At 42.4% G+C, this 23,410-nt stretch overlaps 1 protein-coding gene across 2 annotated transcripts; it reads right to left on the reverse strand.

Moving 5' to 3' along the window:
- Window positions 1–450: 450 nt before the first annotated feature.
- LOC137374243 (chloride intracellular channel protein 4) lies at window positions 451–18,985 on the reverse strand. Of its 2 annotated transcripts, none has more exons than XM_068040029.1 (6): window positions 18,923–18,985; window positions 13,663–13,772; window positions 11,731–11,856; window positions 10,221–10,327; window positions 3,960–4,141; window positions 451–749 (listed from the first exon to the last, which is right to left on the reverse strand). In XM_068040029.1, exons 2-6 carry the CDS (start codon window positions 13,716–13,718, stop codon window positions 588–590), a joined length of 633 nt encoding a protein of 210 aa, XP_067896130.1. In that variant the 5' UTR covers window positions 13,719–13,772; window positions 18,923–18,985; the 3' UTR covers window positions 451–587. The 2 variants fall into 2 exon arrangements, with proteins under 2 accessions (XP_067896130.1, XP_067896129.1); XM_068040028.1 differs by lacking the exon at window positions 18,923–18,985 and adding an exon at window positions 18,717–18,884.
- Window positions 18,986–23,410: the final 4,425 nt, after the last annotated feature.

Below are 23,410 nucleotides of genomic sequence, written 5' to 3' on the forward strand. Positions count from 1 at the left end.
CAGCGACCCGGGTTCGTTTCTGGGTACTGCCTGTGCGGAGTTTGCAAGTTCTCCCTGTGACCACGTGGGTTTCCATTGGGTGCTCCGGTTTCCTCCCACAGCCAAAGGCTTGCAGGTTGTTAGGTAAATTGGCCATTGTAAATTGCCCCTAGTGTAGGTAAGTGGTAGGAGAATAGTGGAGATGTGGTAGGGAATGTAGGATTAGTATAAATGGGTGGTTGTTGGTGGGCCGAAGGGCCTATATCACTCTATGATCAGATTAAATAGGGCATTGCTACACATTCTGAATTATCTGTTTGCATTTCTGACAATATTACACCACTCTTGACTATTCCACTTTATCAATAAAATTAGTGAACAAAGAAAATGTGACCCCTAGAACTAAAATGATCAACCACACATTAGTATAAACCAATATCATTGCATTATGGCCATCTTTAATTATGTTCCAAGTACAAAGAATGAAAAATCTGCAACATTGCAAAACATTTTGGAAACTGATCGACTTTGACTCATTATTTAGCAATAAACTGCACTATTACTTTAACACACACTTCATATATACATTCTGAGCTGTATAAATGGACTTATTTCATTCTCTTTGCAACGTCTAAATATGCGATCTGAATCTCATGATTAGCAGGGCACGTGTTTACAAATTCTTCCCTTTCGTAAGCATTGTTCAGGTATCTCCAAATTCCAGTCATTTCCACTGGGATTTCAAAATTTCGGTATTTCATTGCTACAATCTAAATGAAGGAAAAGAGACAAACCATTTATTTGGTTGATATACTTGATATACAGGCAATGCAACTTAACATAAAAACGACTTTGCTGTTAAAATGTAAATAAGGTGGGGAGGGGAGTGGGGGGGGGGGGGGGGTTAGATTGTGACCTTTCAACTCAGTTCCAGCCCAAACTGATAACTCTCTGCAGACTGCAAAGTACTGATGATCTACCCAAGGGCAGGTCCTCTGCTCTTTTCTCTACGCTTCACGATCCTGTGCCTTCCTCTGGAGTTGCTCATAAGCAACTCCAATTGTTTAACTTCCATGAGAAATGAGCAATAGGACTAGGGAAAAAATACATGAGGTGGTTTTCTGTTGCCTTTCCCATGTGTGCTTTAAAGGAAACACAAGTCCTCTTCCTGGAGTATCCTCTGCCTGTAAGCAGCCATTGTACTTCAAGATTCCAGCTCCTGCCATCACCACCAAATATTTGCTGGTTGGCCATGGCTTGTAACCCTGAACATGGGACCTTTATCTGGGCCTGGGGCTACTCGCAAAAGGGCAGGGACGACCACCCCCTGATGTCTCAAATGACCCTGCTATCCTGCAAAGACTGTAAAATTCCAACTTAAGATGTGCTTGGATACATTCTAAAGCAGTTCTCTAATACATCTGAGCCAACAGCACAAAACATCTCTATAGTTAACAATTTCAGAAAATCTGCAGGGATGGCTGGTGGAGGACGTTAAGGTGTCATGTTGGTGTATTACATAGAATCAGGAGCAGACCATTCAGTTCCTCAAGCCTCTCCACTATTCAATTAGATCATGGCTGACCTGTACCTTAACTGCATGTACCTGCCTTGGTTCACTACCCCTCAACACCCCTTACTAGCGAAAAATCTATCAATCTCAGTTTTGATATTTTCAATTGACCCCCTGCCTCAACAGCTTTTGGGGATAGAGTTCCAGATTTCCACTACCCTTTGTGTGAAGAAGTGCTTCCTGACATCACCCCTGAAGAGCCTAGTTCTAATTTTAAGGTTATGCCCCCTTGTTCTGGACTCCCCACTAGAGGAAATAATTTCTCGATCTTTAATCCTTTAATCAAGGTATGGATTGTTCCTCTGATGCCAGGGTTGTTGGACACAGAGCAGAAGGAGTTATGTTTTGTCACTTGTACTCTACCTTACTTTGGATGTTGATGCCAACTGCTGGAGACCTTGGGCCAGATTTTATGGGCTCCCCTAAGGTGGGGGAGTGGTGGGGCATAGAACTGCGACGGGTGGTGGGTGGGGAAGGTTGTGGAGGGACTATTGCCGCCCTGTCACCAAGCGATTTTCCAGCAGGCAGGATAGACCGACAACGACCTTCTCGCCTAGAGGCCAATTGAGGCCCTTAAGTGGTCTATTAACGGCCACTGGGACCACCCTCCAACCCCCCTTCACCAGAGCCTTCGGCCTGGCCCCAGCGACCCCGCCTCAATTACTTGAGGTCTGGGGTTCCAGCGCTAGGCCTGGATCTGAGGCCTCTGCAGTACTGGCAGTGGCCATCACTCCCGGTGGCATTGCCAATACTGCTGAACTGCCAGCCTTGTGATTGGCCGGCAGCTCTTGGAGGTGGGATCCCAGTCTTTAAAGAGACATTGCGTCCAGAACAGCGGATGTTATTGCAAGGAGGGGTGTGTAAAGCTGAGGCAAGTTTCCCCCTGCCTTTTCAGCCAGGCACCAGGAGTCCCGCCTCCTCCACAAAATCCAGCCCCTTAAATGGAAACAAACAGGGCCCCATTCCCTATGTATGGGAATCTGAGGTGTGAATATGGGTGGAGAATAAGAATATCTCTTTGACAAAAGCAGCATGGGTTGGTTGGTCTCAGCCTCCCCATGTGCTAATATGGAGAACATTGGGGAGGGAGAAAGAGTCCAACATTGAGTATTTTTTGATGTCCATGAATGAAATGTTTGAGATCTTGTTAGATCTTCTGTGCCTCTGAATTTCTAGTTCTTAAAGTTAAATTCAATGTCCTTCACTTGAAAGAATCAACTTAGCCTATTTCAAACACACACGTAAATTGCAAAACTTCAAACACAGGAGAGATTTACTAAAACGGTTCCAGGGATGAAGGATTACAGTTATGTGGATAGACTGGTGAAGCTGGGGTTGTTCTTCATTCAGCAGAGAAGGCTAAGAGGATATTTGATAGAGGTGTTTAAAATCATGAAGGGTTTAGATAGAGAAAATAAAGGGAAACTGTTTCCCAATGGCTGAAGAGTTGATAACCAGATGGAACAGATTCAAGGAGACTGGCCAAAGAACCAGAGGTCACATGAGGAAAAACTATTCCAGGCCACAAGTGGTTAGAATTTGGAATGCACTGCCTGATAGGGTGGAGGATGGTGGATACAGATTCAATAATAGCCTTCAAAAGGGAATTGGATAAATGCTTGAAGGAGATGAAACTGCAAGGAGAAAGGAAAAGAGCAGAGGAGTGGGACTAACTGGATTGCTCTTCGAAAGAGCTGAAGCAGACTCAGTGGGCCGAACAGTCTCCTTCTGTGCTGCACTATTCTAAGATTCTATGCTCAATTTATTTCGAAACAAAAATCAGTGCTTTAGTATTATGTGTGAATAGTGTATCTCAACTCCTCCATCTTTTTACTACCTATTGAATGTCAATACAATAGCCCAACATTGAGAATGATTCTTTCTTTGCCCAAGTCCGGTGCCGGAAAATACATGAAGTACCGGTATTAATGTTAAAGAGTTTACTAAACACAGCAGAATAAATGGTCTGAGTGGATTAGAATGGCGGGAAATTCTAGATCAGCAGATATAAAAGCCCCCAAAAAATGGGAGCACAAAATGACTTTGTTTTGCCTATTTTTCAAGCAGGAAACAGGGGCAAAACACACCAATTTCCTGGGGCTATATCAGGTACTTTAATGAATTCCTGCTTCATGATTCATGGCAGAGTATACCCTGTCCCACTTTGGCCACAGTGGCTCACATGACAAGGTAAGGCGGGTATTGGTAATGGAAAATATACACCATTCATAAGAGATGACATTGGGTGAAAGACATTGGGTGAAAATTTGCATAGAGATTTTTGTGTCCCAAAGCAGGATATCTTGTCTTTGAGAAAACATGGAGATACATGATACAAGGTAAGCTTAAGATCATAATTAAATATAAACTCAACCTTCATCTAGTGCTAACAGGAATCAAAACAAACCCTGATAATGTGAAGCTTTGGCAGGAGATTGCAATCTGCCAAGGTTAGGTCATCTCCATCCAGGTATTTTCTGTTAGAACAAATATCTTCCTCTGTGCTATTGGCATCAATCTCTTCAGGTAAAGGTGTGTTTAAATAGTCATCTAATTTCTTCAGAGCTTTCAATAAGGCCTTTTCCAAACCTGAATAAGTGAGAGAGAAAAGTGATTATAGGCATCAGAAATAAAGAATGTGAAAGAAGGAAAGAAAGAAAGAAAGAAAGAAAGAAAGAAAGAAAGAAAGAAAGAAAGAGCAATAAGTGGGAAACATTTCTTAGTATTCAGCTACCCGATGCTGGGAAATGGATGTATATTAATTCCTTACCTCCAATTATTCTAAGTTGATTTCAGATTAAAGGTGAATAGGAGAAATATTTTACAGATTAAAAACTAAAGACCAGTTGGAAATTTAAAAAACAAATTAAAATCTAATTATATAAAATCGAGATGCAGGGCCAGGCGATGTGTTGCACCTGCATGATGTGGGAGCTGGTGGACCCCATTGTGGTTCCTAGTGACCACATCTGTAGCAAGTGTTGGCTGCTCGAGGAACTCCGGCTCAGAGTTGATGAGCTGGAGTCTGAGCTTCGGACACTGCGATACATCAGGGAGGGGGGAGTGTTACCTGGACGCTGTGTTTCAGGAGGAAGTCACACCCCTTAGATTAACTACCTTGAATTCGGCCAGTGGTCAGGGACAGGAGGGTGTGACTATGAGTGAGGCAGGTAGAGGGATCCAGGAGGTAGTGCTGCAGGAGCCTCAGCCATTGTCTTTGTCCAACAGGTTCGAGATTCCTGCTCCCTGTGTGGACGAGAGCAGGAACTGTAGGGAGGATGTGCAAACTGACCACAGCACTGTGGTACAGGGAGCAATTTAAGTGGGGGGAGAAAAGAGAAATGTAGTCATAATCAGGGGTAGTATAGTTAAGGGCATAGATACTGTTCTCTGTGGCCAGGATCGAGAGTCCCGAAGGCTCTGTTGCCCACCTGGTGCCAGGGTTCAGGATATCTCATCTGGGCTGCAGAGGAACTTGGAGTGGGAGGGGAAAGACCAGTTGTCATGGTCCATGTAGGTACCAACGATATCGGTAGAACGAGGTTAGAGGTTCTGCTGAGGGAATATAAGCAGCTAGGGGCTAAATTAAAAAGAAGAACCAAAAAGGTAATAATCTCCGGATTACTACCTGAGCCACGAGCAAATTGGCAAAGGGTCAATAAGATTAAAGAGGTAAATGTGTGGCTCAAAGACTGGTGTGGGAGAAATGGGTTTGAATTCGTGGGACATTGGCACCAGTACTGGGGAAGGAGGGAGCTGTTCCGATGGGACGGGCTCCACCTGCATCATGCTGGGACCAGAATCTTGGCGAATCGCATAACTAGGGCTGTAGATAGGGCTTTAAACTAAATAGTGGGGGGGAGCGTTCAGTTGGAGGAAAAACAGGAAATTAAAGGAGAAGGTGGGAGTGCAGGTTAGTGGTGAGGCTGATTGTTACCAAATTGCAAGAAGTATACTGGTTAAACCAGAAGAGAGAAATAATAAACAGACGAATAAAGCATCAGTGCTGAGGGACAGGTTAGGGGGTATAGTCCAAATAAGAGTTCTATATACAAATGCACGGAGTGTAAGGAATAAACTAGATGAGCTGCAGGTGCAAATTCAAATGGAAGATTATGATGTAGTAGCCATTGAGGAGACGTGGCTGCAGGATGGTCGGGACTGGGAACTAAATATACCAGCTTATAAAGTTTACAGGGGGGACAGGGAAAATGGCAGATGGGTGGAATAGCCTTACTGATTAGAAATAATATCACCTCATTGGTGAGGGAGGATATAATGAGGGGAAAGCATCCAGTGGAGACATTATGGGTAGAATTGAGGAACAGAAAAGGATCTAAAACTGTAATGGGTGTTGTGTATAGACCCCCTGGTAGCAGTTCTGAGGTGTTAGGTTGTATAAATGCACAAATTAGGCAAATGTGTAACAAAGGCAGAGTAGTAGGACTACGTGCTGAGGGACGCACTAAAGCTTGGGGCAGCCGCAGCAAAGGCTCAATGGGGAAAGACCACAGTGTAAGGTTCCCCCACCAAGCTGGACTGAGGGGCTGGAACCATGGGAAGCCCCTCGAACTGTATCGTTAATATTCTGAATTGCTGTAAATGTAAAACTGTAATTGACATGACAATTGTGAAACGGAAGGGTTGGGAAGAAACTCATGACATTATTGAAAGAAACTGATCTCTTTTGCAATGTTTGTATTTTTTCGTGCTGGTTGGAAACTGTTTGGCAATGTAATTTTTACAGATTTTTATGAATAAAGTATATTTTGAAAAAAAAAAAAAGGCAGAGTAGTATTAATGGGGGATTTTAACTTACACTTAGATTGGGAGAGGCAGACTAGCACCTGTCAGAAAGGTAGTGAATTTCTAGAATGTGTCCAGGATAGTTTCCTACAGCAATATGTCCTAGATGTAACAAGGGGACAGGCAATATTAGATTTAGTTATGAGTAATGAGCCAAATTTAATTAGTAGCCTAACTGTGCATGAACATTTATCAAATAGCGATCACAACATGATCGAATTCAAGGTAGCGTTTGAAAGTGAAAAGCACGAATCAGCTACTAGAATTTTAGACTTGGGTAAGGCTGACTTTACCAGGATGAGACAGAGACTGTCCAATGTAAACTGGGTAGATCTGTTAATGGGTCAAACGACTGAAGAACAGTGGAAAATATTTAAAGAAACATTTAACGAAATACAGAGCGAGTATATACCCGAGAGGAAAAAGCTCCACTTCACAGAAAAAACAGCCATGGACAACGAAAGAAATTAGGGATAGCATAAAAGAAGAGGCTTACAAAAATGCAAAACGCAGCACAGATCCGGCCGAATGGGATTGATACAAAGACCAGCAAAGGGTCACAAAGCAGCTTATAAGAGCTACTAAAAGAGATTTTAAAAGGAAACTTGCAAGGGATATCAAAATCAATAAGAAGAAATTTTACAGTTACATAAAGGGAAAGCAGGTGGTCAAGAGCAATGTAGGCCCACTAAAAGCTGAAAATAGAGATATTGTCATTGATAATGGGGAAATGGCAGACATGTTGAACAATTACTTTGCCTCAGTATTTACAGTTGAAAAGGAGGATAACTTGCCGGAAGTCCCAAAAAAATTAATAGCCGATAAGGGGGCAGGGACTTAATACAATTAACGTAAGTAAAACATCAGTAACAAGGAAATTAATGGAACTAAAGAGCAAGAAATCCCCAGGACCTGACGGTTTCCATCAGAGAGTGTTAAAGGAAGTAGGGGAGCACATTGTAGATGCCCTAACTATAGTCTTTCAGAGTTCCCTAGATTCAGGAGTGGTCCCTCTGGATTGGAAATTTGCACATGTCACTCCAATTTTTAAGAAGGGTGACAGGGGGAACCAAGGAAATTACAGACAAGTTAGCCTGACATCTGTGGTGGGCAAGTTGCTGGAGTCTATAATCAAGGATAAGGTGACTGAACACCTTGAAAAATTTCAGTTAATCAGGGACAGCCAGCATGGATTCATGATGGGAAGGTCATGCCTGACAAATCTCATTGAATTTTTTGAAAAGGTGACTAAGGTAGTGGACAGGGGAATGTCTATGGATGTTAATTACATGGACTTCCAGAAGGCATTTGATAAAGTCCCACATAAGAGACTGTTAACTAAGGTAAAAGCCCATGGAGTTGAGGGCAAATTATTGACATGGTTAGGAAGTTGGTTGAGTGGCAGGTGACAGAGAGTGGGGATAATGGGTAACTACTCCAATTGGCAGGATGTGACTAGTGGTATCCCCCAGGGATCTGTGTTGGGGCCTCAATTATTCACATTATTCATTAACGACTTGGATGATAGCATAGTAAGTCATATATCCAAATTTGCTGATGATACAAAGTTAGGTGGCATTGTAGACAGAATAGATGATAGCATAAAATTGCAAAGAGATATTGACAGACTAGGTGAGTGGGTAAAACTGTGGCAGATGGCTTTCAATGCGAGCAAGTGTGAGATTATCCATTTTGGACCAAAAAAGGATAGAGCAGGGTACTTTCTAAATGGGAAGAGGTTAAGTACAGTGGATGTCCAAAGAGACTTGGGGGTTCAGATGCATAAATCTTTAAAATGCCATGAGCAAGTGCATAAAATAATCAAAAAGGCTAATGGAATGCTAGCCTTTATATCTAGAGGATTGGAGTATAAAGACACAGAGGTTATGTCACAGCTGTACAAAACCCTGGTTAGACCCCACTTGGATACTGTGAGCAGTTCTGGGCACCACACCTTAGGAAGGATATATTGGCCTTGGAGGGCGTGCAACGTAGGTTTACAAGAATGATACTTGGACTACAGGGGTTAAGTTACGAGGAGAGATTACACAAATTCGGCCTGTTTTCGCTTTAGAAGGTTAAGGGGCGATCTGATCGAAGTCTTCAAGATATTAACAGAAAACGACAGGCTAGATAAAGATAAACTATTTCCACTGGTTGGAGATTCTAAAACTAGGGGGCATAGTCTAAAAATTAGGACCAGACCATTCAGGAGAGATGTTAGGAAGCACTTCTTCACACAAAGAGTGGTAGAGGTTTGGAACTCTCTCCCAAAAACAGCAGTTGAAGCTAGAACCGTTGTTAATTTTAAATCTGAGATAGATTTTTGTTAAGCAAAGATATTAAGGGATATGGGGCAAAGGCAGGTATATGGAGCTAGGCCGCGGATCAGCCATGATCTCATTGAATGGCGAGACAGGCTGGAGGGGCTGAATGGCCTACTCCTGTTCCTATCTTCTTATGTTCCTAATTTTAGATTTTCTGCTTCTTTCTTCATTCCTTTATTTTCTATTAAGCAATTGTACCCACCTTCATTCTTGCATTACCTTTCCTTCCCTTCTGGTTCCATTTGCTTAGCTTTCCACCCTCTCACCCTCTTCACAACTATACTATACTCCTCCAACACTAGACAATAAAACACTGTTCTAAATATGAGTTGAAAACTCTACTGGTCCAAGACTGTTTTTTGCGATTGACCAGCAATGGAAGATTCTGCTTGGAGCTCAAGGGAACAGTGAACTTCATCACATTTAGTGGACTGGAAACACACTTCCACAACATATTAAAATGTGATACAGTGTTGTCGTACAACTTTAGCCACATGATGGCACTATCCAGAACTCCGAGAAGCTCTGAAGCCATTTGGTGGAGTTACACAGAAACAAACAAATTTCATGTAGAACAGTCAACAAAGTTACCGAGTAGCAAAGAAGGGTATCATATAACACGAGAGGAAAGCTTATCAATAATTATCTCAAACCTGAGACACTATGATGCCTTGTACTGTGTTATTCTTTATAATAGGGCAAAAACAGCATTATTTGTCATTGTTGTTCATTATCCAGTGATATACAACAGACTGTCCACCTCCTAATAGAAAATATATTGCTGGATGTTAGATTATAGGATGAATAAGACATTCATCATAAGCAGGGGAGACTGAAAAATCATATCTTCTTTTGCTTATGCTCATCAACATTTGTGCCCTTTTTCTACTATTATAAAATCTAGGAGACCATGAGAATCACTGGTGTGAGAAATAGGTGCAGTAGCAGTGTTTTGCTGAAGTTGGTGCTAAGGTACATTGTTGGGGTAGAGCACAGGGTGCTTTGTTTTACATCTAAGCTAAGCCATGTCTGACCTAGAAGTCGGTCTCTCCCAAAAAGGATTTGGACGCTGGGACAATTGGAGCTTTCAAGACAGAGACTGATAGATGTTCATTAGGAAAGGCTGTCAAAGGATTTGGAAGTAAGGCAGGTGAATGGAGTTGAGGTACAGATCAGACATGATCTAAATGAATGGCAAAGCAGACTATCAAGGTCGAATGGCCTAGTCCTGTTCCTATAATACTGATGGACGGAGGAGCGGGGGATGGGGGAGTGTGGTACCCAAATGGGAAATATGTTCCATTCACCAGCACTGATACCTTCAAACCTTAAACACAAAAAACACATATAAGCAATCTGCTTCACCAGTTTTCTTTTCCAAATTAAGAAATAATGGCTGCATGTGAGCAAATGAAAAGCAAAATGAAGGAGCGCACACCCAAAACATTTTTCTCGTTAGATGTGTTAACCAACCGGCTGTGTGTTTTCAGCATTTTGTTTCATTATTTTCCCACAGCTGCAGTCACCTTACTTACTTTCATTTGCATCTTTCCTGATGTTCTTAATGTATGCTGAGAACTTGGCAAATGCATCATTTCCTGCTGAATTAGATTCTGGATATCTGGCAGAAAGCTTTGGATACCTGGGAAATACATTGTTCATGTTACATGTCCTTCAGAACAAACAGCTTTAGGCAACATTTTTATTTATTGGTGGGACACTGCACCATGCTGGCTGAGAGAACTCACTTCACACAGGATCCATAAACCACTCACTTGATGTCTTCATATGATCTTCTAACAAAGGGGTCACTGAACAGCAATCAGGAATCAGAATGCTGACCAATTCCTCTTAGGTCTGGGACTCTGAAGTCGAAGGTAGCATATTCAGTGTAAATATGACTAACTACAGATAGATGATGGAAATTTGATGTGTGTGTGGATCAATTCTGCAGTAAGGAACTGCTTGGGTTTCCTTGGACCAAATCTTCCTGGAAAAATTAATGCTGAGTTTACATTGCACAATGTTATTAATACACAAATTGGCCAGCAAGTTCAGGGGTTACGAGATACACTATGAGTTATGAATCTCCATGACTTGGTCAATTTACACTGCTCTACCGTTTGCTTTGCACATGCGGCATCTCTTCCTTAATCTCTCCATTATTTTAAAGAGCTTGTGGATTTGCACAGTAACTGCCCATTAAACTCTGCAGAAAGTTAGAGTTCATATTTAACAGTGCAAGTACCCTTTCAGCAACGTGATAATTGTTAATGCAATGTCAATCAACCTCTCTGGCCTAGAAAAGGAACAATTTAAACTGTTGAGTCTCAGCTTCATTATAACACTGCTATCTGTGGGATCTTGCTGTGCACAAATTGGCTGTCACGTTTCCTACTTTACAACAGTGACTACACTTCTAAAGTGCTTCATTGGCTGTAAAGTGATTTGGGATGTCCAATGGCTATGAAAGGTGCAAGTCTTTCTTTTATCCCTGTATGTAATAAATGCTTCTGAGCAATTTAAAAATTTTTACATTTTTTAATTGTTCTCTTACTTTTGCTCTCTGGTTTTTCTCTCTCCTTAAATCTAATCTTTCTTTCCCTCCCTTTATTTCTCTTTCTGTATCTGATTTGACTCTAATTCACCCTCATCCTCCATCATTATTCTGTCTCGTTCTCAATTCTTAAATCACATTGGTTAAAGGAGACAGATTGTTGGTCCTCGTGCCTTTGCCATGTTGTTACCAGCTCACGCTTCCAGCAACTTGCGGGGTAAAACACTGTGAGTTGAAGGGTGTGAAAAAAGGTTTAACTAACCAGGCATGCCTCTCGCTGCCCCTGCTCCAACAAGATTTTGCCCCCTTATTTTTCTTTTAAAATAAGGGTTTTGGTTTTGTTTCATACAGCTCATGTATAAACATGCTCCACCAAATTGGGCTGAGGGACCTTCCTTGAATTATTCAGTTGTATATTGTAAGATGTTCAGCCACTGAATCCTGGTAAAAGTTCAAATTGATTTGATGCACAATATGCAGAGACAGACCTTGGTGGTACCAACTTGTCTTCTAAAAATTCTTCTATCTTGTTAACATCTGTTTTGACCTCTCCATTGAAGGTCAAAAATGGAGGATTGGTGCCAGGAGCCAGATTTTGCAAGTCGACAGGCTTCCTGTCGGGACACATTAGGATGCAAGATTTTACCATGAAATAGCTTAATGCTTACACACAATATCAAATAACTACTGCCAGAACTGATGTCATTAGAGTCAATAAAATTTGAGAAAAAGACATTCCAAGCTTAATGACAATTTACAATAACAAACCTTTAACATAGAAAAATATCACACAGTCTTTCACAGAGGCATAATGAAACGCGAAAGGAGGAGAAATTAGGACAGGTGACAGAAAATGTGGGCAAGGTGGTGGGTTTTGAGAGTTTTGAGGGGACAGAATTGAATGAATGGAAAGGAGGAATCAGTTGTAGGACGACTGTACAGCTATCAGAATTCCAGTCACAAAATAATTTGATAAAAATAAACCCCCATTACTGTCACTAGATGTCACTATTATCCTTTATAAGCAGGCTACAACATAATGGTGTACTGCAAAGGCATGCTAGTGACATCATATTTCTGTTTAGGTAACTCAAGTTTTCAGAACAAGTGCCTTTCAGCTCTGTCCTGCAACAGAAACTATTTGGAGCAAGAGTCAAGATCAAAAAGACAAGACTTTTACTGGGCGTCTTTTTACAGAGTAAAGTACAGTCTCCCCCTAAAAATTCAAAATCATTTCTGCACAAAAAAATTCAAATGATCCAATAATTCAAACTAAGTGACTTAAAGAACCGCGAGTAGACTGTACATCAGTGCAGGTTTCACTTTAAAACCAGAATTACTGAGACTTGACAAGCCTGGTTAGTCTGCAATTAAACTGTTTAAGCTTCTATTTGAATAATCCAAACAGAGCAAAACATTCTGTGCACAACAGGAAGTAGCACATTTCCTGTAAACAGTTTTGCAGACAACAGGTAAAATGCAACCATGGTTATCTGTAAACATTAACAGAAATTGCACCACCCGCACCCGCACCCCCCACCCCCACCCCACTACCAGCCACACCCAAACCCTAAGTGAGATCAACTAGCAGGACAGGGCTAGGATCAAACCTGGGACCTTCGAGGTCTATATGGTTCCATCCCACCACTGGACAAATACACTTACCAACTGCATCATCTGGGGAATTAGCTCTGTATCTTACTGCATTTTTATTTTGCCCTCATCAATTACGTCTTTGTGTGTTCTCTCCTGTTTTTTACTATTGGGAGTTGGTCTCTTTAGGCACACTGGGCTCCATTTTAATTTAGAGACACAGTGGCTAGCACACCAATGGGACCGGCTCTGGGTTTACAGGTCAATCTTATATCAAAAGACAGGTCCATAAATTCATAGCACTACAATGGCATCAGTTAGGAACACTGGAATTTCTATACGAAAAAGAGACCATGGTCTATCTAGTTCACCTTTTGCTATCCTACTAATCACATGATACAATGATAATAGAGCTGTTGACTAATCATAACAATCAATCTCTATCTATTGGTCTACCATGCACCATGACATGAACAAAATCCCAATGGTGGAGAGTTTCGGGAGCCACAGTCACCCTGTTGCTTCCCAAGCGTGTTACACTTACCACTTATCAAAGTTCCTTGAACTTGGGCTCATTTACACTATGGAGTACAGTTAATGGTGCAAGACCCACATTGTGTAGTCAGCTGCACTCCTGCAGTATAAAAGTTTCTTTAAGCAGAGATTACATTAACCTCACAATACATCATTTTAGATGCAAAACTTCCAAGGTGGTGAAATTTAATACATCTCCACAAGAACAAATTCTAATTTTCAAGTAGCATTTAATTTCCATTCCATTAGGCAGAATAAATGCAAAGGTCAGTCTAGGTTTGTAAAACTTTTACCTCTTAAGATCAACTGTTGTGACGTTAAATATCACGCCTTTTAGCCAAAGGATCATAAAGAGCCGCTGGGAAAATGGGCAGTTTCCAATGCTTTCCCCGTCACCACCAGCCTGTACAACAACAAATCAATATAATAAAGGTCATAAACTGGCCTTCATTTTCCTTTTCTGAATAGTTGTTGGATGATTGACTGCAACATATTCAAGAGCTTACAGAAAGCCATAAACAGCACTTGAAATTTCTTACCACCTAGGAACCTTTTGGACAGCGTGTATCTCTTCCAAAATTGATTGGTGTACCACTGTCATAGAGTCATAACGGCACAGAAGGAGGCCATTCGGCCCATTGAGCTCATGCCGGCTCTCTGCAGAGCAATTCAATCAGTCCCATTCCCTAGCACTATGCCCGTAGCCCTGTAAGTTTATTTCCCTTAAGTGCATCCAATGTTCTTTTGAAATCATTCATTGTCTCCCCTTCCACCACCCTCATAGGCAGTGAGTTCCAGGTCATTACCACTTGCTGCAGAAAAAAGATCTTCCTCACATCCCCTCTGCATCTCTTGCCCGAAACCTTAAATCTATGCCCCCAGTCCTTGTACCACCAGCTAATGGGAATAGCTTTTCTTTGTCTACGCTATCCAAAACCATCATGATCTTGTACACTAACAAATCTCCCCTCAATATACTTTGCTCCAAGGAGAACAACCCAAGCTTCTCCAACTTAACCTGGTAGCTAAAATCCATCATCATTCTGGTAAATCTCCTCTGCACCCTCTCAAGGATCCTCACATCCTTCTTAAAGTGTGGTGGCCAGAACTGGATGCAATACTCTAGTTGTGGCCTAACCAGAGCTTTATAAAGGTTCAGCACGACTTCCCTGCTTTTGTATTTAATACCTCTATTTATGAAGCCCAAGATCTCATATACTTTGGAAAGAGAAGCAGAGTTAACGTTTCGGGTCAGTGACCCTTCTTCGGTCACTGACCCGAAACGTTAACTCTGCTTCTCTTTCCACAGATGCTGCCAGACCTGCTGAGTGAATCCAGCATTTCTTGTTTTTGTTTCAGATTTCCAGCATCCGCAGTATTTTGCTTTTATCTCATATACTTTGTTAACTTACTCTCTCAATATGTCCTGCCATTATCTAAATGATGAGAGATTGCAGAGCTCTGTGATGCAGAGGGATCTGGCAGTCCTAGTGCATGAATCACAAAAGGTTAGCATGCAGGTACAGCGTGTAATCAGGAAAGCTAATAGAATGTTATTGTTCATTGCGAGGAAAATTGAATACAAAAGTAGGGAGGTTATGCTTCAGTTATACAGGGCATTGCTGAGACCACATCTGGAGTACTGTGTACAGTATTGGGCTCCTTATTTAAGGAAGGATGTAAATGCATTGGAAATAGTTCAGAGAAGGTTTACTCGACTAACACCTGGAATAGGCGGGTTGCTTTATGAGGAAAGATTGGACAGGCTAGGCTTGTATCCGCTGGAGTTGAGAAGAGAAAGAGGTGACTTGATTGAAACATATAAGATTCCTGAGGGGTCTTGACAGGGTGGATGTCGAAAGGATATTTTCCCTTGTGGGAGAATCTAGAACTTGGGGTGACTGTTTAAAAATAAGGAGTCGCCCATTTAAGACAGAGATTAAATTATTTCTCTCAGAGGGTTGTGAGTGTTTGGATCTCTCTTCCTCAAAAGGTGGTGGAAGCAGAGTCTTTAAATATTTTTAAGGCAGAGGTAGATAGATTCTTGATAAGCAAGGGGATGAAAGCTTATCTGAGGGTAGGTGGGAATGTGGAGTTGAGGTTGCAATCTGATCAGCTATGAACTTGTTGAATAGTGGAGCAGGCTCGAGGGGCCAAGTTGCCTACTCCTGCTCCTAATTCATATGTTCATGTGTGCTACCTTTAAAGATCTATGCACATGGACCCCCAGGCCCCTCTGCCCCTGTACACTCATTAGAACTGTACCATTTAATCTACATAAACTCTCTCTATCCCTGTTGACAAAATGCATCACCTCACATTTCTCTGTATTAAATTCCATCTGCCACTTGTCTACCCATGCTGCTAGCCTATCTACGTCCTGTTGCAGTCGATTGGTATCATCCTCACTGTTTGCCACATCTCCAAGTTCCATATCATTGGCAAATTTTGAAATTTTACTCTGTATTCCAATATCCAAGTCAGTTATGTTTATCAAAAAAAGCAGTGGTTCTAGCACTGACCCTTGGTGAACACCACTGCTTACCATCCTCCAGTCTGAAAAACAACCATTTACCATAACTCACTGTTTTCTGTCCTTAATCCAATTGTTTATCCAAGCTGACACTGACCGTTCCATGACCTTCAATTTTGGTAACCAGCCTTTTATGTGGTAATTTGTCTAATGCTTTTTTAAAATCCATATAGATAACATTCATTGCTTTCCTTTCATGGTACTAAAAAGACAACTTTCTATAAATTCCTAATGCTTGAATATTGTGCAGCAGAATTAGAGAAATATGTAGGAGAAAAAATGGTCACTTCTTAAATGAGTCTCAGCGATGTTCTTAAATTAGGTCTGACTCCTGGCTGGTCTCCATCTTTCACCCTCCACAAAGTTCACCTCATGTCCTGGCTAATGGTTATCCCTCAACCAGCAGCAGTAAAATATATTATCTGGTCATTATCTCATTGCGGCTTGTGGGACCTTGCTTTGTGCAAATTGGTTGCCACATTTCCCTATATTAAAACAGTGACTACACTTCAAAAATATTTCATCAGCTGAAAAGCGCTTTGAGACGTCCTGAGGTAGAGAAAGGCGCGATATAAATGCAAGTCTTTTTTTTTCTTTCAGCCAAAGCTCTGCTGTCTGTATCCTAACTCGCACCAAGTCCAGCTCACCTATCACCCCTGTTCTCATTGACCTACACTGAAATTTCCATCCTTGTGTTCAAGTCCCTCCACTGTCTTGCCTCTCTCTATTTCTGTAACCTCTTGAAGCCCCATAACCCTCTGAGATCTCTGTGTGCCTCTAATTCTGGTCTTTTTGAATTTCTAATTTCCTTCAACTCACCATTGTCGCTGTGCCTTCAACTGTCTGGGTCCTAAGCTCTGGAAGTCCCTCCCCACACCTCTCTATCTATACTTCTCTTTCCTCCTTCAACACTCTTTTTAAAACCTACCTCTTTGACCAAGCCTTTGGTCATATGCCCTAATATCTCCTTATGGTGCCATATCTTGTATGATAATGCTCCTGTGAAGAGCTGTTAAAGGCACTCTACAAGGACAAATTGGTGTTCTAATCAGAACATAGCATTTCCAAACAATTGAATAAACTTCATGCAGGTGGATAAAAAAATATAAAATAATTCTGATAAGCAATAAGGCTTGTCAAAAAGAAAATGGTAACACAACTTTAAAATAAAAGCTTTAAGGATTCAACTGAACTTATTCTCATAAGAAAATTTCATTCAATCACCAGACATGATGGTTTGCAAACCCTGGAAGCCCATTGATAAAATAGAAAATTTTTGCAGGGACAATAAACGATGGCCAACCTTTGGAAGTATTACTACAGATAAAATTTGCATGCAATATTTATACAGTGATTCAATTGTGTAACCTTTTACCATGACCACGCAGGCACCTCTGCCACATATTCCTGATGTGGGAGAGAAGAACATCTGCAACCAACTGGGAAACATCACCAACATTTATGCATGAGAATGATGCAAAATACAAGTCGATTGAACATGAAATCCATTTGCCCAATCCCTGCTTTTAGAGTTAAGCCGTCCTTAATCATAATACTGCAGCAAATGCTATCTTTACACAATCCAATCGTATTTCTAAAGAAAAATGGTGCATCATCCCAATAAGTAATTTCATATTGTACCTTACTATACCATTACATACCTTTCCTTTTAAAAACAATTAGTGATTTATAGCTGTATAGCTAATCAGTACAAGGGAGAAAAGGTTTTTATTTAAACTAATGTTTAAACTAACTAACCAGCAAACAAGTGTAATTTATTGGTGAATCTTAAAGAAAGACTTCCACCAGACATCTCAAAGTGCTTTACAGCTAATGAAGTACTTTTGAAGTGTAGTCACATGGCAGCCAATTTGCACACAGCAACCTCTCACAAACAGCAATGGGGTAATGACCAGATAATCTGTTTTTTATGATGTTGATTAAGGGACAAACATTGACTAAGGCTCTTCTTCAAAATAACATCAAGGGATCTTCTACACCCCCTTGAGAGAGCAGGCAGGGCCTTAGTTTAAGGTCTCATCGGAAGGACGGCACCTTCAACAGTGCAGTATTCCCTTGGTTTTGTGATCAAGTCTTGGAGTGGGACTGGAACTAAGGAGCAAGTGACTCAGAGGCAAGAATGCTACCAACTGAGCCACAGCTGACACTGCCATAATAATGTCACCCAAAGTCTTACTAGTGGGAGTAGACTGTTTTAGTAAGTCTTACATAACTGTCGGGCTCTTTTAAATGCAAGGACTAGTGTCAATAAGTAGTATCATAATGCAGGAACTTCAATATATGGGCTTGCACTACCTTAGAACACTTTGAAACTCAAAAAGTCAGCATTTCATCTCAGAAGAAAAATCATATTACAACAAAAGGTTAACATAACTGCAAATCCAAAAGGAATCATGGTTAAATATTGCACAGAAAATTAATTGTAATCAAACAGAAGGGACAATAACTTCAGAAAAAGAAGACACAGTCAGGTTTTCTATATGTAAACAGCACAGAGTCGATAATTCAGTATTTTAATATTAAACTGTTGCCCAACTACCAAGTAACCCTTTTCCTTTCTAGAAAGTCACTTCCTTTCTTAAATCCTGAGGAATATTTCAAAGAGTAACTGTTTCATTTGAGAACAAAGAATAACGCAATGAACATGGCATGTACTGAAAGACAGACATTGTTCACAGTTGAATAGAGCTCGACACATTATGCGCCCAAAGTGATGTCGTCAAGACATGTTTAACATGCTGAAATATGTGTAAAAATAACATTTTTAGTCTGTTTTTATTAATAAAACCTTACCTTGACAAACAATTCAATCTCTGGATAGATGTGTTCACTTTCCTTTGAGTTAATTGCAGCCATACTGGTGGCAAAGCAATTGACAGGCCTCTCGAAGTATACAATAGCTGTAAAGCAATACAACTCAGCCCCTTTAGCTCAAACAGTGAGCACCATTACTCAAACCACTTGTCCACACCACCCCCTCAGAAGAATATGGAACTTACTGTGACTTTGTGCTTTCATTGTAGCCTGAGAGACACATACTTGTTGAAAGTATTGGCAGCATTTACTGGGTGTGATATGGAGCAAAACCACCAATCAATGCTTAGCAGCTGTGAGTAGGTGTAAGTTCATAACTTAAAGATAAATAAAAAAGTAGGAAGGTGACGTCAATATCCAGTCTTTCGTATTCATGCAATTTAATTCACAACTGTCTACATCTATAAGTTTCATAATGCTCAATGGGAGTTTAAATACTTAAACTCACTGCACAAGGTCTGGGAGCAGCGTCAATTGCTTTTTAACATTGTGAGCAGGCCCAATATTTCATAATCCAATACATGCTAAAAGGTTGTAACACCCCTGACCTGCACAAGTCCATCTCCTTGTGCTAACAAATAGTACAGGGTGTACAAAATAAGATAGGTACCAGCCAGGTCATACATGCAGGTATTCCAACTTCCTTTGAAATTCAGAGTGCTACTGCATATTGTCAAGCGTGCATGGTATCCATAAATACAAGGTGATGGTCCATAATTCAAAAGAAAACTCAGGTGCTTAGTATACACAGAAAGGTATATTCTGGACAGCAAAAAATACCATATTAGTCAGCATGTCTCAGAAATTGGAGCTCGCTTAGTTTACCCCTTACATACAGTCACTCTCTGTAACTCTGTTTCCCCCTCCAGTTCCACCAGCATTACCAGCAGTCAATAGTTAAAGAAAAACATAGGATGCAAAATTCATTCCCATAGCGCCGCTGAGGCCTAGCATCATTTTTGTGGGGTGTGATGCGCTGCCGGCCACATCCTAGGCGGCCCACGTGGGATTCTATGAGGGGAAGGGCGCATGCAGGGCCATCCCCTCCAGGGCATCCCCTCCGTCCGCTGGAAGGCTTTGAATCGGCACTTGCCTAATGTCACACAGTCAAACCAGCTGATGTGACAACAGGATACCAAATTTGGGCCACGCAGGTCCAGACAACAAATTCGTAGCTCACTCTGCAAACAAAATGTCTTTTGGCTGCAAGATGGGCCCTGCACTAACATTATTTAAAGGAACAGGCACCAAAATTGCAGGTTAAGGTAATTTTTAAGAACATTTTTATTGCGAAGTGTTGGAATAATCTGGAGTGTTTGTGGAGGTGTTGTGCTGAGTTGCTGGATTTGGCAGAGTGTTGCTGCACCCTCACAGAGAGGGCAGAGGAGCAAGTGACCTGTCCACACAAAGGCTGCAACAGGTATGGAGGCAGCAGTGGCAGTGCCAGCATGACAGGGAGATCAGGCTCTGCTCGATGCCCTCTGCCAAGTTGAAGCCGGACAGTAATAGGAGGCTGCCTGGTAGACGAGCCAATGCACCCATGACCTCCATTTAGCACTCTGCTGTATGCCACCCCATCCGGATACGCGATCCAAGTCCGTGGCAGCAGAACCGATGTGCAACTGGTGAGTTGACAAATGAACCATCTTTTAACCCTGGCCTGGCTGCAGCCCATTCATGCCCAGTGACTCACCACGTGTTGGTTCCAACTCTATACTTGCCTCCAAGGTATGTAAAATACCAGTATCTGACCTGGTGGCTGCAAGTGCCAGATCAAGTGGTGAGCTCGCGTCATTAGTGATGTGGCGCTGCTCTCTCTCCTCCTCCTGGTGCTGCTGTGGCTGGGCAGGCAGCAGTTCTTGGGTGTCTGAAAGCAGGAAATCAGAAAGGGAAGGTTGGTGTGAGGGATGGGGTGCAGGGTGGGAAACAAGAGGTCCATGGTCACACCATCAGCAGCTTGCTCATCAGGCTAGATAGCAAGATGAGTGTGAGCTGGGAGTTGAGAAGGGGCAGAAGACAGGAACATAGCATCATGTTCTCAGTGACACCAAATGCAATGGACTTTGTCATTATCGGTCCCATGATGCCGAGAGCCATCTCCTCAGTAGGGCTCAGGTGATGCAGGTGTCCTTGTCCTCCACCAGTTCTGCTTTGCTCCCATCTATTGTGTGCCTCATTGTGCTGCAAGAGGACAGAATGTCAGTGATTGTGTAGTTCTGTGTTTGCGTGAGGTGCCTGCCACAGCTGAATAGATGGAGGTATGTGGAGGCAGCGAGAGGTGGGTGTGAGGCTGGTAGCATTGGTAGGTGTGTGAGGGTGCGGTGAAGTATCTGGATATTAGGCATGAGTGCCAGGGAGTGCTGCTGGGTGAGTGATGGGGGTGTGGTGCATTGAGAAATGTGAGAGGTTAGTTTGGTCGGTAGTTGATGCCATGTGAAGATTAGATTAGATTAGAGATACAGCACTGAAACAGGCCCTTCGGCCCACCGAGTCTGTGCCGAACATCAACCACCCATTTATACTAATCCTACACTAATCCCATATTCCTACCAAACATCCCCACCTGTCCCTATATTTCCCTACCACCTACCTATACTAGTGACAATTTATAATGGCCAATTTACCTATCAACCTGCAAGTCTTTTGGCTTGTGGGAGGAAACCGGAGCACCCGGAGAAAACCCACGCAGACACAGGGAGAACTTGCAAACTCCACACAGGCAGTACCCGGAATCGAACCCGGGTCCCTGGAGCTGTGAGGCTGCGGTGCTAACCACTGCGCCACTGTGCCGCCCGCATTCACTGATCTTGACCATTCGCTTGAGGTCATTAAACTTCTGGTGGCACTGCTATCAAGTCCTCAGGTCTAGACTAGGGGATTTGACCTCCCTGGCCATCTGCTCCCACTCCCTTCTGAGTGTGATCCTTGAAGGTCTCCTGGCCCCCGGTGGAACTGTGGCATTTCTCCTCCTGCCCACCTCCACCACTAATGCCTCCAGCACTGCATGTGCGATCCTGGATCCCTCTCTCTGCCCTAGTATTCACTTTTCCATTACTTAAATTGCTGCAATATTATTCAGTTCCCTTTATGAGTGACAGACTGCCTTTAAAAGGAGCAGGTTGGCTACACCCATGTGGTAAGTGCACAATGCTGTTGGGACCCCTGCTGAGCTCAGAAGCAGCCAGCAGCACGAGAAGAAAACCAGCAGCACAGAACCCACTCGGCCACATGCTACGACCATGTAGATGAGGTGGGTGTACCAAGTTTATGTGCTGCCCACCTCAATCACAACGGGCGTGGGCAGGGCACAGAAATTTTTAGCCAATAGGCTCCAATTTTGACTCACACACCCAACCAACTGGGCGGGGTGGGCAGTTAAACTGAAGTTTGCAACTTAGTCCTACTGATACTATTGCCTTCCCATCATTTCTCAATGTTAACCTGCTCTTTTGAATGGACGAGAGGGGAACCCACAGGAAGGCAATGGATCCTTCTTTAAATATCGGGACCCGGTTTGTAATTTTAGTTGGAGGCCTAAGTGGGGCAGCAGTGATGGGAGTGAGGAGTGCAGCAAGGAATGGTTTGGCATTGACCATTGGTTCTCCTAATGTGATCTGCTGATCTAGAAGGGCAATCCAATAAGCCAGACATGTACCTTGACTCAAATTGCCAAGAGTAGAGAAAAATAATCTTGGAGCACACCTTTACTGAAAGAAATTTGTGCCGTTTCACATCAAAGAGCTGAATCATGTCTCCCCCAGTGGTACAGCAAGTTTAATTTTGTGCGTATACAATGCCACACAGAGGATGAAGGTCCCACTTACCAACCAGTCTGTGGGGAGTAGGCTGATCTCAGTTGGTGTGGTGGAAGAGGAAGGCAGGGGAGAAGACTATATAATTGGCCTTGCAACCAAATAACCACTGCAGGAAAAACACAAATGTGAAATTCTGGTGAGGTTCGGATCAGGCTTAGCTTTGCTGCTCATTGAGCTGCTCATCAACATGCACTGTTTAGGCTCATACAGGATATTTTTTAACGCTTTCATGGGATGTGGGCATCACTGGCAAGACCAGCATTTGTTGCCCATCCCTAATTTCCCTAGACACACAAATGGCTCACTAGGCCATTTCAGAGGGCAGTTAAGAATGAACCACATTGCTGAGGGTCTGGAGTCACATGCAGACCAGACCAGACAAGGGCAGCAGATTTCCTTCCCTAAATGATATTACTGAACCAAATGGGTTTTACGACAATCAGTGATAGTTTCATGGCACCATTACTGAGACTAGCTTTCAATTCCAGATTTTTTTTTTTAATTAATTGAATTTAAATCCCACCAGCTGCCATGATGGGATTTGAAACCATGTTTCCAGGGCATTAGCCTGGGCCTCTGGATACTAGTTAGTGACATAGCCATTATGCCACCGTCACCGCTAAACAGGGCTCGTCCAGGGTTTGAACCCACGACCTCTCACACGTGAAGTGAGAATCATACTCCTAGTTTAACAAGCCAGCCTGCTTCAGGCTATGACTAATGCTTATTTGGGTAAGGCTGAAGACAGTGAAGGGCAACCATTGAACCATACCTCAACAGAGAATGAATGTCTTCAGGACATGAGGAGAATGGGCAAAACTGGTGAGTAAAGGAGTCAGTTCATGAATGCTCTCCAAT

The sequence above is a fragment of the Heterodontus francisci genome, chromosome 10 (genome assembly GCF_036365525.1).
Source record: "Heterodontus francisci isolate sHetFra1 chromosome 10, sHetFra1.hap1, whole genome shotgun sequence".
Lineage (NCBI taxonomy): Eukaryota > Metazoa > Chordata > Chondrichthyes > Heterodontiformes > Heterodontidae > Heterodontus > Heterodontus francisci.

Bases quoted from the DNA above. Each gene is read 5' to 3' on its own strand.
- LOC137374243 (XM_068040028.1), bottom strand. From the start codon at position 18,779: ATGGCTGCAATTAACTCAAAGGAAAGTGAACACATCTATCCAGAGATT. The intron at 13,773-18,716 runs GTAAGGTTTTAT...GTTGTTGTACAG, and splicing joins AGATTGAATTGTTTGTCAAG to GCTGGTGGTGACGGGGAAAG. The intron at 11,857-13,662 runs GTAAAAGTTTTA...GTGTCCCGACAG, and splicing joins ACAACAGTTGATCTTAAGAG to GAAGCCTGTCGACTTGCAAA.